The sequence below is a fragment of the Carassius auratus genome, chromosome 2 (genome assembly GCF_003368295.1).
Source record: "Carassius auratus strain Wakin chromosome 2, ASM336829v1, whole genome shotgun sequence".
Lineage (NCBI taxonomy): Eukaryota > Metazoa > Chordata > Actinopteri > Cypriniformes > Cyprinidae > Carassius > Carassius auratus.
The window spans coordinates 26952582-26968605 of NC_039244.1; the positions used below are offsets into that span (position 1 = coordinate 26952582).

At 38.8% G+C, this 16024-nt stretch overlaps 1 protein-coding gene across 3 annotated transcripts in view; it reads left to right on the plus strand.

Annotated features, from left to right (window-relative positions):
* Positions 1–16024, plus strand: part of greb1l (GREB1 like retinoic acid receptor coactivator) — a 52771-nt gene that overhangs the window by 30868 nt on the left and 5879 nt on the right. For all 3 annotated transcript variants that reach the window (XM_026196390.1, XM_026196380.1, XM_026196398.1), the window contains 19 exons: positions 442–582; positions 751–876; positions 1328–1468; positions 2192–2377; positions 2548–2850; positions 3043–3171; positions 4481–4615; positions 4728–4925; positions 6117–6297; positions 6385–6574; positions 7610–7746; positions 9968–10307; positions 10389–10504; positions 11728–11978; positions 12065–12594; positions 13653–13755; positions 13839–13994; positions 14096–14241; positions 14388–14549. In XM_026196390.1, the coding sequence (XP_026052175.1) occupies positions 442–582; positions 751–876; positions 1328–1468; positions 2192–2377; positions 2548–2850; positions 3043–3171; positions 4481–4615; positions 4728–4925; positions 6117–6297; positions 6385–6574; positions 7610–7746; positions 9968–10307; positions 10389–10504; positions 11728–11978; positions 12065–12594; positions 13653–13755; positions 13839–13994; positions 14096–14241; positions 14388–14549 (3671 nt within the window). The remainder of the gene's footprint in view (positions 1–441; positions 583–750; positions 877–1327; positions 1469–2191; positions 2378–2547; positions 2851–3042; positions 3172–4480; positions 4616–4727; positions 4926–6116; positions 6298–6384; positions 6575–7609; positions 7747–9967; positions 10308–10388; positions 10505–11727; positions 11979–12064; positions 12595–13652; positions 13756–13838; positions 13995–14095; positions 14242–14387; positions 14550–16024) is intronic.

The following is a 16024-nucleotide window of genomic DNA, read 5'->3' on the forward strand; positions in this document are numbered from 1 at the left end:
TATGGTGTTTGCATAGTTTGTCACCAGAAGAGTGGACATTAGCCATTAATGTCTCAAACATGACCCCCACAGGGTACTATGGAAATGATTGAATACATTTTAGTCTGAAATGGTGTTTAACAAATTGTTTGTATATTTTTTTTTTTTTTTTTTTTTTTTGAAGGATCATGTGACACTGAGGACTGGAATAATGATGCTGAAAATACAGCTTTGATCACAGAAATTAATTACATTTTAAAATATATTTAAATAGAAAACAGTTGTCTTGAATTGTAATAATATTTCACTAATATTTTTCAATAATTTATATTTTTTTTACTGTATTTTGTATTTAAATAAAAATGATTCCTTGATGATCATAAGAGAATTGCTGACCACTTGTGTATATCTGTTTCTCTTCACTGTTTTATTGACTTCAGAACTGATATTTTTCTTGTTCAGTTCCCACTGCCCTGCGAGTAAATGGTCTAACTAATGGTCTGAGTATGGATGGACGGTCCAGTCTACTGAGCCCACCGCATACAAACCCACTGGACACACCTCCTCATGGCTATAGGAGCACAGAACCAGGAGACAGTCCAGGTGTGCATTAAACCAGCCAATCACAATGCTGTCTGGTGCATATCATTAAATGTCAAATCTGGCTGATGCAATAGTCTGTTTTTAGAAGGCATCATCAAATGCAACTTCAAACTATGCAGTGATGCTTGATGCTAACAAACATTATCCATCCTGTACACTTTTTTGCAGCATCCTCTGCTATGTCATCAGGTCCACCTAAAAAGCGTCACCGCAGCTGGCACCCCGCCTCTCTCGTCCCCGTCCCGGCCACAGCTGTCCCTGTGCCTGCCATCCGTCCGCTGACGTGCAGCTCTGGTGGGTCTCGACTGAATCATCCTCAGCCTGTTGTTTATTAATGTGCTTTTTCATGCTGTTCATCATCCTGGCTATTTATGCATGTCCCTGAGCAGAACACAGCCATGAATTTGATTACCTTCTCTTATTTTTAACATGTATTAAGGGACGTGACATTTTCCATCCACAAGGCTGATTTATTCATTGTTTTCACAGAATAGGGGTGAAAGGTCACGCTAAAGTAGGTCCTGGACTGTTTAGCAGGGTTTATGCGTCACAACCGATCCTTCCTCTGTGATCCTGTAGCTTAGGAACCTTGTCCCCAACATTGATTAGATTATCACTGTAACAGCGTGAGATATAGAGAGATCCATGCAAAGTATTATTAGGTTTCCACAATACCTTGACAGCACATGCTGTATGGTTCAGTACAAGAAGTACATACATGTAATGATTTGCTCTTTTTTTCCAGATTCTTTACTGTCCCTGGCCAATCAGCAGCCTCCATCAGTGTCAGGGGTCATACAACCACAACCAATCACAGCGGGAGAAACGGTCATCATCCCTGACAACCTTCTGAACTCCTCTGGGGTCCGTCCAGTGCTTCTCATTGGTCAGTACTGTGTCTTCATAACAGGCTTATATATTAAAAGCTCATAGATATAACTGTGTGTGTATATGTATGTGTATTTATATATTCATTTCTGAATTAACATTTGTATATTTTTAGTGGGAATAAAGTAAAAACTGTCAGAGTGATGAAATATAGACGTGTGTGTGTTTGAATGTGTATGTGTGTGTGTGTGTGTGTTTGTGTGTGTGTGTGGGTCGGTGTAAGTGTGTTTGGATGTGTGTGTGTGTGTATGGGGGGGGTGTTTGGATGTGTGTGTTGTGTGTATGTTTGGATGTGTGTGTGTGTGTTGTGGGTGTGTTTGGATGTATGTGTGTGTGTGTGTGTGTGTGTGTGCATGTGTAGGTGTGTGTGTTGTGGGTGGGTTTGGATGTGTGTGTGTGTGTGTGTGTGTGTGTGTGTGTGTGTGTGTGTGTGAGTGTGTGTGGGTGGGTGGGTGTGTGTGTGTGGGTATGTGTGTTTGTGTGTGGGTGTTGTGGAATGTGTTTGGATGTGTGTGTGTGTACGTGTGTGTGTGTGTGGGTGTGTGTGTGGGTGTGTTTGGATGTGTGTGTGTGGGTGTGTGTGTGGGTGTGTTAAGGATGTGTGTGTGTGTGTGTGTGTACGTGTGTGCGGGTGTGGGTGTGGGTGTGTATGTGTGTGCGCGTGTGTGTGTGTTTGTGGGTGGGTTTGTATGAACTTGTTTGTTTGAATGTCTCTGTCCAGGTCAAGGCACTTTACCGTACTTCTTTGGAAATGTGGGTGATCTGGTGGTGAGCCCCCTGCTGGTGAGCTGCTATAAGGGCCGAGAGCTCAATGAGAAGACCCTCATCAGTCTGGGCATGTCAGCAAGCCAGTTACTCACCACAGAGACCATGATACTGCTCACACTGCAGTACCTCGCTCGGCTGGGTAAGCAACACTAGTGCATCAGTAACATGAATTTATTTGTACACTTAGATAAGAATGCACAGCTTGTTAAATGTCTCACTTCAAATGCATGTAGCTCAAGTATTATGTAAGAGCAGTGATTATTTTTTTCTATAGTGAGATGACCATTCCTTTTCCTGTCTTTAATGCAGGTACGGAGCAGATCCCGTTACGGGAAGAGTTTGAACAGATTGTACTAAAGGCCATGCTGTGCGGTCCGAATGGCCCTCCCGTGTCCCCTGCCCAGCTGCCCTGGTTAGCTCGAATGGAGGCCAGTGTGTCAGGGGGCAGTGTTCAGGTGCTGGTCAGCCACGGCTCTCTAGGCGAGGGCATCTCTGAGTCGCTGCGTTCACTGAGTGAAACACCACCGCAGCAGCAGCAGTGTCTGCCCAACTACGTGCTCATCATCTGCACCTCCAAAAGTGGAGCGAATGAGTTCTGTGTGCTAGTGCTGGGTACGTTCCCAGCTCTCAAAGACTCCATTCTTAGTCTAAAGTTTAGTCCATTTATGGCCTTTCAGTGATATAAGAATGCATTTAAGTAGTATACACATTGTAAAATTGTGCATGAAAACTCAACTCCATTTAGTTGAAAGCTTTGTTTTTGTCACTGTCATGTATGCGAGCCTGTGCTGTTGTTTTTCTCAGGTAAATACCAGTCTCGAGCCTTGACAGAGAGCATGCTCACTACCAATGAGTTTCTGAAGGAGATCAGCTATGAGCTCATCACAGGGAAAGTGAGTGTGCTCGCCTCGCACTTCCAGAGCACCTCGTTAGGTGAGTCTCAGTGCAACTATTCAGTGCATCCAGCAGTTTTCATCAGCTTATCATTGTCCTTTATTTAGAAACTCATTTAATTATATAGATGTAAGCAGCAGTTTTGGGGAACACACATAACAAGGTGGAGTACAGTAGATTAGTGTGGTTCTTGCGCCCTCTTTGGTGATTTTAGGAAGTAGTTCAAAAGCGGAACATAATTTAGGAAGAGCTTGTAAATAATGTTTTTGACTACCGTATTTTTCAGATTATATGTCGCACCTGAGTATATGTCGCATCAGTCCAAAAATACGTCATGATGAGGAAGAAAGCATATTTAAGTTGCATCGGACTATAAGTCGCATTCATTTAGACCCAAGAGAAAAACATTACCATCTACAGCCACGAGAGGCTGGAGACGGTAATGTTTCTCTTGGTTCACGTCTCTTAGTTAATTTCTCTTGGTTCATGTCAAATTAATTTTGATAAGTCGCACCTGACTATAAGTCGCAGGACCAGCCAAACTATGAAAAAAAGTGCGACTTATAGTCCGGAAAATAGGGTATTTATTTATTTATTGTGCAATGAAATTACATTTATTGTTCAAAAGTTTGTGGTCGATTAGTTTTTTATGCTCACAAGGGCTGCATTTATCTGATCCAAAATACAGTAAAAACAGTAATATTGTGAAATATTATTATGATCTAAACTAATCTAAAATATTTCTAAGAGTACAAACCTAAGGTATCAAGGAAAAAATTGTTTTTAGGCAACACTGTTTAAGATTTATAAGCCTTAGGTTTTCTTTTTTTTTTTTTTGCTCAGTGACATTGACTGTATCAGTTGTACATTTACAGTTCAAAAGTTGGTTGAAAGACGTCTCTCATGCTCACTAAGCACATTTTTATCCAGTATACAGTAAAATCTGTAATATTGTGAGATATGATTTCAATCTAAACTTTTCTATGTTTATATGTTTTAAAATGTATTTTGTTCCTGTGATAGCAGAACTGATATTTCAGCAGCTATTACTCTAAATGTGCTGGTTTGGTGCTCAAAAAACATTATCATCAGTGTTGAAAACAGTTGAATATTTTGTGGAAACAGTGATACATTGTTTTTTCAGGATTCTTTGATTAAAAAGAAAGTTCAATAGAACAGCATTTATTTGAAACAGACATTTTTTTTATTACTTGTTATTACTGTTAATTTTGTAATGTCCTTGCTGAATAAAAGTGTTACTTTATTTTAAAAAAACCTTTTCAGATTTTGAACTGTATCACATGCATGTGTCTTCGTTATTAATTTCAAATTGATTGTGGTGCTACAGGTGACAACATGGACAAACAGCTGGTTCGGTACCAGCGCAAGCGCAAAGAGCGTGTGGTTCAGCCGTTTCAGGGACATCTGACCGAGTACATTCACTCTCGAGAGGCCGCAGACATGGTGCCAGAATCAGGGCCAGGTGAGCCTTTGCTGTCTCCATACATCTCAAACCCTTCATTTGGTTGCCCTGATTTATGATAAACTTTATATTTGGCACTTGAGAACACTGAGTGACTTTTGATGTGTTCTAGATCTGCTGAGTGAGGGCTTTCAGATACATCCTCCTCAGCTGAGTGTTGCACGCAGCCTTCTGTCGCAGGTGTGTGCCATCGCTGACTCGGGGAGCCAGAGCTTAGATCTGGGACGCTTCTGTAAAGTGGACTTCCTGATTCTGGTGCCACCGTCCCACGTCCTGGTTCACCAAACAGTCCAGCGAATACACCAATCAGGTACGTCACAGCAGAAGCCACAGTTTCGCGTATTTAAAAAAAAATATTCAACTGGTTTTCAATATCAAGCCCACTGTTTTAAGACATTAAAAAAAAAAAAAAACCCTGGCAGCGACTGTTGTGGAATCTGTTATGCCTGCCGGCCGCAGCATATTCAAGCTAAAGCCAACACAGATTAGTTGTGTGAAAAAGAAAATTCTATGTAACTCAAGAAGAAACAAAGCGACCTCTGCATCCAATTCCAGGCCTTCCCACTCCTTGAGTACTCTCCACCGCAGGAAAGTTGCTACAAAATTTACGTGGGTGCTTTTTAATGTTTTGTTCCTCCAAAATATTCCTCTTTTTTTATCTGCCATCTCTCTATCTATAGTCGATCAGCTAATATCCGTCCTGTGCATTTACAGAGTGCTCTCTTCTCCCTATCATTACTAGACACGCCCCCTTACTGCTGATTGACAGCGAGTGTGTTTTTGGACTCAGACTCTGTGGTCAAAAGAGTTTTTTCAAATACTGCTTTGTGTACTTATAAATGGATATTTTACCAATGGAAATTCTGTCAGATGATGTTTTGAAGAATGTGGGTGAACAAACAGTTTTTTGTCCCTACTGACTTTCAAAAAATGCTTATAGCTAATAGCCAGTTTATTTTACTTATTTAATTAAACTGGTCTTGATAGACTCCTTAGATCACATTGATAGCAGTTATGCCATATTCAATCAAACTTGCAGTTCACCTTTTCGAATTTATACCATTGATCAGATTTTCATAGAAATCAGCCCAGATCATCTTCAGACCATGGTGGCAAGAAGTCATCAGAAACTTTTCGATAAACCAAACTCTTCTCAGATAACACATCAATGATTTTTTTTTCTTTTTTTCATGATGTCAAGCTGATTCTGATGCTGCAACACTTTGTCATATTCACACCAAACTTTATCCTCAAGCTGACCACACCATAATAATTTGATAAAGCGCCACCTACTGATCAAAAGTGATAAGCATTTAAATCAAATTATAAGTGACTGTACTTGTGATTTTTCAACCAATTCGACTAAATTAATATAAAAATATCTTTAACCACTCTTTGTTGCAGTTGGTCCGATGCTCCCAGCCATGTTTATCTCCTCATTTTCCCTCTGTTGTGCTTGCAGCTATTTTTTACATGGTTGTCGTCTTCATGTGTTTGCTAGGAGTCCTGATTGATCTAGGTATAGAGGACGCCTCATTAGCCCTGCAGAAGTCTGACAAGTATGTGGTACGTCTGGATGCAGAGGTCCACACAAAAATGGAGGCCTTCATGAGGAAGGTCAAGCAGAACCCTTACACGCTCTTCGTCCTCATTCATGACAACTCACACGTCGACCTAACCAGGTGAGAAAACATCTACGCGGTTTGTAAAAGGGACTGTGAGGACTGTCAGTGTTAAGACGTCTTGTCTTTCTTCTCTCTCTCCGTCAGCGCTCTGTCAGGGTCGGTGTGTCACGGAGAGTTGCAGGGATTGGCCGACCGCGTGGTGAACTGTCCAGAGGTTCTGGAAGCAACAAACTTGCTGGTTCTGCAAGTCAGCTGCTTCCCGTTCACCCTGCAGAGCCGTCAGTCACGCATCAGCACCCAGAATGAAGTGCACTGGCCCAACACTGACGACCTGGTGAGTGTCACTGACCCCGAGAACAACTGGGAAGGAATTTATGGAGGACAGAAAAGACTTCAGCTAAATTAGATTTTAGATGTGCATATTACACTGCACACTACTTTATTTCTTTTTTTAAAGGAATGCATACCTTTATTCAACAGGGATGCATTGAGTTTATCAAAAGTGATGGTAATAGACATTTATAATGTTAACAATGTTTAATAAAAATTATATATATTTACTATATTTAAATAGAAACCAGTTATTTTCAATTGTTATACTATTTCACAATATAGTACTATTTTACTGAACTTTTTAACAAATAAATGCAACCTTGGTGAGAAGAAGAGACTTTCAAAAACATAAAAAAATGTGAATGAAACCAAACTTGCGAATGGTGGTATACATAAACACAGTTTCATGCACAGATTTAGAGGTGCTTTTAATAATGTAAAATTGAATTGAAGATGATCCATTTTCTTAAAGGTTTTCCTCGTTTTCCTTTTATTTAGATTTCTGTAGGTTTCCTATTTTGAGGAAAGTAATCTCAAGAATGGTGGTCAATCAGTATTTTTTTTATTTTTTTTTATAATTGATTTTAAAACTTTTATATTTTGTGCCACACTTCTAAATATGTGGTTACAGCCTTGATTTTTAATGTCGTATTGTTCAAGTTTTTTGGTTTGCCATTTTGGGTGTTTTTAAAAAGGTTAGTAGGGGTTAATATTTTCAATATTCAATATTTAAGTGTTTTCACATTCTGTGCACTGCAGTTCAGCTTGGATCCCAGGAAGTTTGTAACTTAAAAAAAATTTAAGCAGTTTACTGCAGCAGTTTCAATCTAAATTCACACAATCACAAGTAATCACATTTTTAACACACTGTGATATGATATTAATATCAGAGATTCCTATTCATCAGACACATTAAAATGAATCTGGATTCTTGTTATTTTATAATGACCAAGACGTGTTCATAGAGTAAACAGAGAACAACACTGTGTTTTGCTCAGTAAAGTAAAATGAGCAGATGACTGTTTGCATGTAACAGCAGGCTGAGGCTTCTCCCAAGGACCTGGTCTACTTTGGGCTGAAGGACTACAGCAGGTCTCTTCAGTGGGGAGTCGCGAGTCCGATCCTTCGCTGTGACGACGCTTTTGAGCGGATGGTCAAAACCCTGCTGGAGAGGTCAGTCCCAATTTACATATTTACTCAGAATGTCCTTCTAAAATAACATTACGAGAACAAAATGAGGATTTAAAGCAAAAATGCATAATTATTAATGTAAATTAATAATTATACCTTTAAGATTATCTCAGACAACTTTTATTAGCGTATTAATGAATTTTTTTTTATATCTATTAGTACTTTTATATTTTTTGTTTTTTATTTTACTTTTTTTCATTTGTATTTTTGTCGTTTTCATTATTGTTTTTTTTTCTTCTTTTTTTATTTCAGGTTAAATAAAATTGATAAACATTTCTGGTAACATTTTAGTTTAGGTTACACATATTTTCCCTCAATAAACTCCTAAGGAAGCAAAATACCAATGAGAACAATTAAAAAAAAAAAACAGTCCAATATCAAATCTTCCATTCTTGGTTAAACTTTTTTAGAGGGTGTTGTTGCTTCTCAATTACACAATCGTTTTGACTGTTAACAACCTTTTTTGATCCATAGCAGTCTGGGTTTCAGAAACTGCACAGTACTGCCTTGGTCAAAGTTACTAATGGCCTGTTATTAGCATCTGACACTGGATCTGTGTTAATCCTTATCCTTCTGGAGCCAAGTGCAGCTTTTGATATCGTCAACCATAAAGTATTACTTAGTCGACTTGAATTGGTCTTTGGGGTGACGGAGATTGCTCTGGATTGGTTCAGATCCTACTTAACTGATCCTAGTCATTTTGTTTTTATGGATGGTCACAGATCTAAGGTCGTTCTTGATAATTCTGGGGTCCCTCAGGGCTCATTACTCGGTCCCTTTCTTTTTAGCATTTACATGTTTTCCTCTTGCTAAGATCTCTCGAACTGAACTACCATTTTTAGTTGACGATACACAGATTTACATCCACTCTAATTAGGGCCAAAATGTGAATATTTCCCATCTCTCAAATTGTCTCTCTGAGATTAAGTTGGGGATTTCTGAAAATTTATTGTGTTTAAATAGTTCCAAAACAAAAGTTATATTTTTTGGCTCTCCCCATAAACTGTTTAATAGTGGATCTTTAGCTTTGTCTGTTGATGGTGTAAATTAAAGTAAATAAAAGAATCTGTGCATTATTTTGATCCCATCTTGTCATTTGAGCCTTTCATGCTGAACACTGTTAAGACCTCATTCTTTCATCTCAGAAATATTGCACGGCTAGGACCTGTGCTGTCTTTCTCTGTTGCTGAAAGGTTCATTCATTTGTTTGCCTTTTCTCTTTTAGACTATTGTAATGCCCTTCTTATTGGAGTCCCAAAATCCTGTATCAATAAACTTCATCATTTCCAAAATTCAGCAGCCAGAATTCTTTCAGGGGCCAGGGTTGTTGATCATATAACTACTGTTTTGGAATTGTTGCACTGGCTCCCAGTTAGATTTCGTATTGATTTTAAATCTCTCATGTTAATGTTCAAGGCACTCCATGGTCTGGCTCCTCGGTACTTGGCTGAGCTTTTAATACCCTATTATTCACCTAGTCGCAATTTGCGTTCTTCTCAGAGTGGTCTTTTAGTCGTTTCTAAAACACGGCTGCATTCTGGGGGTGATCTCACATTTTCATCTTATGCCCCCAAATTGAGGAATTCTCTGCCGGCTGACATCAGAGAAGCAAAGTCATTAGGGATATTTAAGTATTTTAATATAAAAAAATTAAAACTTGTTATTTTCGTTTTGCTTTTAAATGATTGTTATTCAGTAACTTTGGATTGTTGTGTTTGCCTGTGTTGAGAAAGTACTCTTTTAAAGGCACATTACTAAATCAAATGTATTATTATTATTAATAATTTGGTGCTTATTGTTAGTAAGGTAGTTGCAGTAATTAAGTTTAGGTATGGGGTAGGGTGAAGGATCTAAAATATGCTCATGCATTAATATGTTCTTATTAAATACTAATAAACCACCAATATGCTAGTAATATGCATGCTACTAGACAACTAGTTAATAGTGAATAGTGTTCCCTAATGTAAACTTTTACCGTATATACATGGAAACTAGCTGTACTAAAATAAATATGTTTTTTGTTGTTGTTTCTGTTGTTTTTAGTTAACATTTATTTTTATGGTTTTATTTTTAGTTAACTCTAATAATCCTGTCTCGGACTCAGTTCCATATCAAAATTGGCAGTTTTGTATGTTTCAAACCATATGCATTTGCTGTATCTTTCCATTTATATCCCTCATTGTGTCTTCCTTATTAATTTCAGGCACCCGCATTTGCACAGCATGGTGATCCGCAGCTATCTGTTGATTCAGCAGTACACAGAGGCCCTGATGGCCCTCACAGCAGCCCCCTCACTGCGGGATCACGTGACCCCTCAGACCCTCGCCATGGTGGAGGATCTGCTGAGCGTCCCGGGCCGCAGCAGGCATGGGTGCGGGCACATGCTGCTGGTGCGTGTGCCCTCTCTGCAGCTTGCACGGCTGGCACAGGAGCGTTTGGAGGAGGCCCGGGATAAGCTGGGTCTACAGTACCGCTTTGCTGTTCTGCTGGGAAGCCCTGCTGCCGAGATCAGCCTGCCGGTCCACTTCTGTGCCCGTCTGCGGGTAAGAACTAGATCCCCTCATGAATATGGGCTCCTTAAAATCACCAGAATAAGCTGGGAATAAACCATCTGTGTATTTCAGGCCTGGATGGGCTGTAGGAATGAAGAGTGGGTCCCACATTCATATGAAGATCTGGAAGGACTTCCATGCATTGTCATCCTCACAGGAAAAGATCCTCTAGGAGAGACGTTCCCAAGGTATTCCATTTGATGTTGTTCTTTATATATGCACAGTTGTGTCCACTTGAAAATATATCTGGATTTTCTAGATTTACTAGGTATGAGTTTGAGTAAAATGTAAATATTTGTTTTATTCTGTAAAGGCCTCCAAATTCTTCCAAATTCCAAAGAAAAATATTATCATTTAGAGAATGTTTTCTTGACAGTTGCTTAAAATAACAAATGTTTTTATAATTGGTTTCTTAACTCTCGCAAAGTTAAAACATATATGTATATACATGTATATACATGTATATCACGTCTGAAAACATGGCAACTTTTTTTTTAACTGTTATTTTATGCAAAAAAATGCACTAAAGTATACATTCTTTATTTAAAATTAAGATTTACAGAATAAAACAAACATTGTTTTACTCAACCACACATGACTATAAATCAAGAGAAACATTATGGTAACACTAGCTGAACAAATTCTTAATTTGCTGCTTATTAATAGTTAGTAAATTAGTTGTTAAGTTTAGGTATGGGGTGGATTACATCTAAAATAGGGTTATGCAGAATAAGGCATTAATATGTGCTTTATAAGTACTCATAAACAGCCAGTGTGCATGGTAATAAGCAACTAATTAATAGCAATAATTGGTCCTTAAAATAAAGTGTTACCAACATTATTTATATATTAACATTTATCACAGGAATGATTAACATTTTAAATTATATTCAAGTAGAAAACATTTACATTTATAAAACAGACTAAAATTTGCATAGATGCCATTTTACAAAAGCATGAAAAGCAGTGGTCTTAGTACTGAGCCTTGTGGTACTCCATTCTGTACTTGGTATAAGCTCTACCTGGAATCAAACCTGAAGTAATACATTAAATCTTCAGGCTTAAGCCATGTTTCAGTCTAAAACAGATGTTAATTATCTGACATCATATGATGGCCTTGATTAATATAAATGCTTCAAAGTGACTTCCAATATTTTGTTTTCCAAGAGTACCACCTTGTGGTTACTACAGTTGTTACAGCTACAGTTCTAAAATCTTTCCCATGCACATATTTACTTTTAACTGTTCAGTAGCATAATTTCAATACATTTCATGCTTGTCCTTTTTAAAGATTATGTGCTATAAATAAAGGTCAAATAACATCTGCTGGATAAACTAAATTGACATTTTTTTTTATTATTCTAAAAGGACACAGGAAGACTGAGCATATTTATGTGTGTATTTTGTTCAGGTCATTGAAGTACTGTGACTTGCGACTGATCGATTCCAGCTACCTGACACGTACGGCACTGGAACAGGAAGTGGGTTTGGCCTGCTCTTACGTGACACACAGAGTAATACCCGAGATGAAAACAGCAGCAGGTAGAGAAGAGAGACCAACAGATGACGAGAGGAGCTCAGGAGATATGGCAGACCATGACGAGCTCCAGATGGAGCTGGAGAGACCACCCAGCAATGCCAGCGCTGCTACCAGGACCTCTGGTGAGGGACCCTGAACACAAGCTGGGCCTGATAGCTGTCTTGTGTGGTCACATGATCTAATATAGTTAATCTTAATTATGTTTCAGGCTCTACCACAGAAAATGGCGTCAGTTCTTCAAGTGTACTGGACAAACCATCCTCACACAGTGACCCTTCCAGCAGCAGAAATGTAATGGACTCTTACTCCTCTCCCATTCGCTTCAAACAGGAGTGTGACTCCCATGCTCACTCCTCTTCTGCCACATCCTCGTTCTCCTCTGCCTCCTCGTCCTCATCCTCTTCCTCCTCTCCGGGAGCTCAGAAACCAAGCCAGTCCACGCAGGCTCCACGTGAATGTAACAGGACGCAGGTCTTCCCCCGGACAGTGGTGCTCTCCCGGGCAGCGTACGCCCTGCTGGCCCCTGAGACACTGGGTCATCCCAGTTCAGCGTCTCTGCTGCCTCACACAGATGTGGTGTGGAGCAGCCCGCTCAGACCACCTGTTCCTCATGCTCTCGGAGGGGCAGAGCAGTCCCTGTACTACCGCCAGTGGACCACAGCCAGGCAGCACCACGCGGATTATGAAGGGCCAGCTCTGCCCCATCCCAGAAGACTGCTGTTGAGTGGACCACCACAGGTGAGCAGTAGCTAAATGGTTAAAAGAAAATGTTTTGTTTGTTTGTTAAGGCAAGCATCACTATTACTTGTAATATGGTGTTTATTGACAACACAGGGATCAAAAATATAGGTAGAGTATTGAGAAAAATGCAAAAATATTTAAAAATGTAACATTTTATTAAATAGATAAAACTGAAATGACATACACATTTAAAATACACAAAGTATGCACAAATATTTTGAAATATATGTCTTTTAATGGTTAAAATATACAGAAATGCAGTAAAAATAGACAAATTATACAAAAATATTTAAAAGATTAAATTTATAAAATATAATCAAAATTAAGAAAATTATATAGTTTAAATGCAAACTGTAAAATAGATATTTAAATGTAAAAATATTAAATATACAGATTACAGTTAATATGCACAAAATACACACACCTATTTTAAAATGTATATTAAAAAACAGTTAAAATCTATAGAATACACTGAAAAAATACGCAAAAATATTTACATATTTAACAAATATGCAAAATACATGGTTTATACAACAAAAATTAAGTATTAAAAGGGATAGTTAAAATATGCAAAATACATAGTTAAAATGAACAAAATTAAAAAAATATATTTAATAAGTTAAGTTTCAAAAATTGTTTAAAAAGTTAAAATAGATGTGTTTTAAATGTTATAAAAAATAAATATAAACATTATATAAATGTATTTTACATATAATAAAACATTTAACATTAAACATAAAACAATATAAATGTACAATATACAAGTAATATAAAACAATTAAATAAAGCATTTATAAAATTAAATATTTAAAAATAGTTAAAATGTGCCAAAAAAAAAAACAGAATACTTAAAACATTAAAAAAAAATTATTTTAAACATTAAGTATTCAAATATTAAGGAATAGTTAAATTATGTCTAAGGAAAATTATTCTTTATTGTGTCTGACCAGTCAAAGACAATGTCTGTTACTTAGCCACATCCATTTACAATGACCTCTGCGTACTGGCCTCTTTGCCGAGCATCCAGTGTCTCATGCTCTCTTTGGTTGTTTAAGGTTGGAAAAACAGGTGCATATCTGCAGTTTCTACGAATCCTGTTCCGTATGCTGATTCGCCTTCTGGAGGTGGACGTGTATGATGAAGAAGAGCTGGAGGAGGGTAAAAAAGCAATCTCCATACTACTTCACCCAATGGTTCTGCCCTTGACCTTTTTATTAATGACCTTCAATTGAAATCTCTAGATGTGCAAGACAAATCAAAGGTTCCCGCTGTCAGTGGGGCTCAGTGGCCTGATGAGGAGGACATCCGCAAACTGCCCTTTGACCTCTACCCCCATGACCCCAAGTTCAGATATGCGAGTCCAGTGTATGCAGACAGGATGCCAAAGTCACTGAACGGTATTGAACTGCTCTTTTATTATTGTGTGCCTCGTTCCAAAGCAACTTCAAAATAGCACGTGTGCTTATGTGCTGTTTTGCATCCTCGTGTGAAAACACAGGGGTTAAAACAGAAAGACTGGAGGAAGAAGAGGAGCCGCCGAAAAGAAACATGGTGTCTGTTAGACTCAGCCTGTTTGCGGCCCATAATGCATTTCACCACTGTGAGCAGTGCCACCATTACAGCGAGCCTGATCCTGCTGCTCAGGTGAGGACATGTGTGGTTGATCATGTGATGCATCAACATCTATTGACATATTTTTAAATTACATAATTTCAAAACCCTCACTAAAGCAATAGCATGTCTAGAAAGGTATATGGCTGCTGAAAGATGTTCTGTGTGTGTGATTCTAGCTGTCCGACTGCACCTTCCATGCTTTCACGTTCTGTTCATCCATGCTGGGAGAGGAAGTCCAGCTGCACTTTATCATTCCTAAAGCCAAAGAGCCTCACTTTGTGTTCAGTCAGCAAGGCAGTCATCTAGAGAGCATGCGGCTCCCACTGATCTCAGATAAGGTGATTATATACTCCCCACTCATGTGGTGTTGTCTGTTTTTGTTTTCTGTGGAACATTAATACACACATTGATCATGTTTGTGTTCAAAATAACACCCCAAGAAAAACACTGTAAAAATAGTGTATGTGTATTATGTCTTCTATGATAGTTAAGAAATAAAAGCACACAGGTTTTGAAACATTTACATTGACATTTACATTTAATCATTTAGCAGATGCTTTATCCAAAGCGACTTACAAATGAGAACAATAGAAGAAATCAGATCAACAAGAGAACAACAACAGTATACAAGTGGCATTTTTTATATATATTAAAGACAAGAAAAGAAAGAAAAGTGCTAGTATTAGTTACTTGAGTGCTGGCGAAAAAGATGAGTCTTTAGATGTATCTTGAAAATGAGTTGAGATTGGGAGGTCATTCCACCAGCTGGGCACAGGTCCGTGAGAGTGATTTTGAACTTCTTTGAGATGGCACCACAAGGCGTCGTTCACTTGCAGAGCGCAAACTTCTGGAGGGCACATAAGATTGAACTAGTGAGTTTAGGTATGTTGGTGCCTTGCCAGTGGACGTCTTGTAGGCATGCATCAGACGTTGAATTTGATGCGAGCGGCTACTGGTAGCCAGTGTAACCTGATGAGGAGAGGAGTAACATGAGCTTTTTTGGCTCATTGAAGACAACCCTCACTGCTGCATTCTGGATCAGTTGCAGAGGCTTGACAGTACATGCAGGAAGGGCTGCCAGGAGAGCATTACAATAGTCCAGTCTGGAGAGAACAAGAGCTTGGACAAGAAGTTGGGTGGCTTGCTCTGACAGGAAGGGTCTAATCTACCTAATGTTGTATAAGGCAAACCTGCAGGACCGGGTCGTTGTAGCAAAGTGGTCTGTGAAGCTTAACTGGTGATCCACCACAACTCCTAGGTTTCTGGCTGTCCTCAAAGGAGTAATGGTTGACGAGCCCAGCTGTATAGAGAAGTTGTGAAGAAGCAATGGGTTAGCTGGAATCACCAGGAGTTCAGTCTTCGTAAGGTTAAGCTGAAGGTGATGGTCATTCATCCAGCTAGAAATGTCACTCAGACAGGCTGAAATGCGAGCAGCTACCGTCGGGTCATCTGGTTGGAATGTAGTGACGTCATGTAGATGGAGAAGAGAAGTGGTCCAAGTACTGAGCCTTGAGGAACCCCAGTAGCAAGTTGTTGTGACTTAGTAACATCACCCCTCCAAGACACGCTGAAGGATCTGTCAGAGAGGTAGGACTTCAACCACAGGAGTACGGTTCCAGAGATGCCAATCTTTCTGAGGGTGGACAGGAGAATCTGGTGATTAACTGTGTCAAAAGCAGCAGACAGGTCCAGTAAGTTGAGTACTTTTGAAAGAATGAAAGGTCAAATAAATGATAGAATATTTGGGTGAATCTTTGGTTGAATTTTTTTTTTGATGGAAATTTTTACTTTTATTACTTTTGCACAGTTTGAT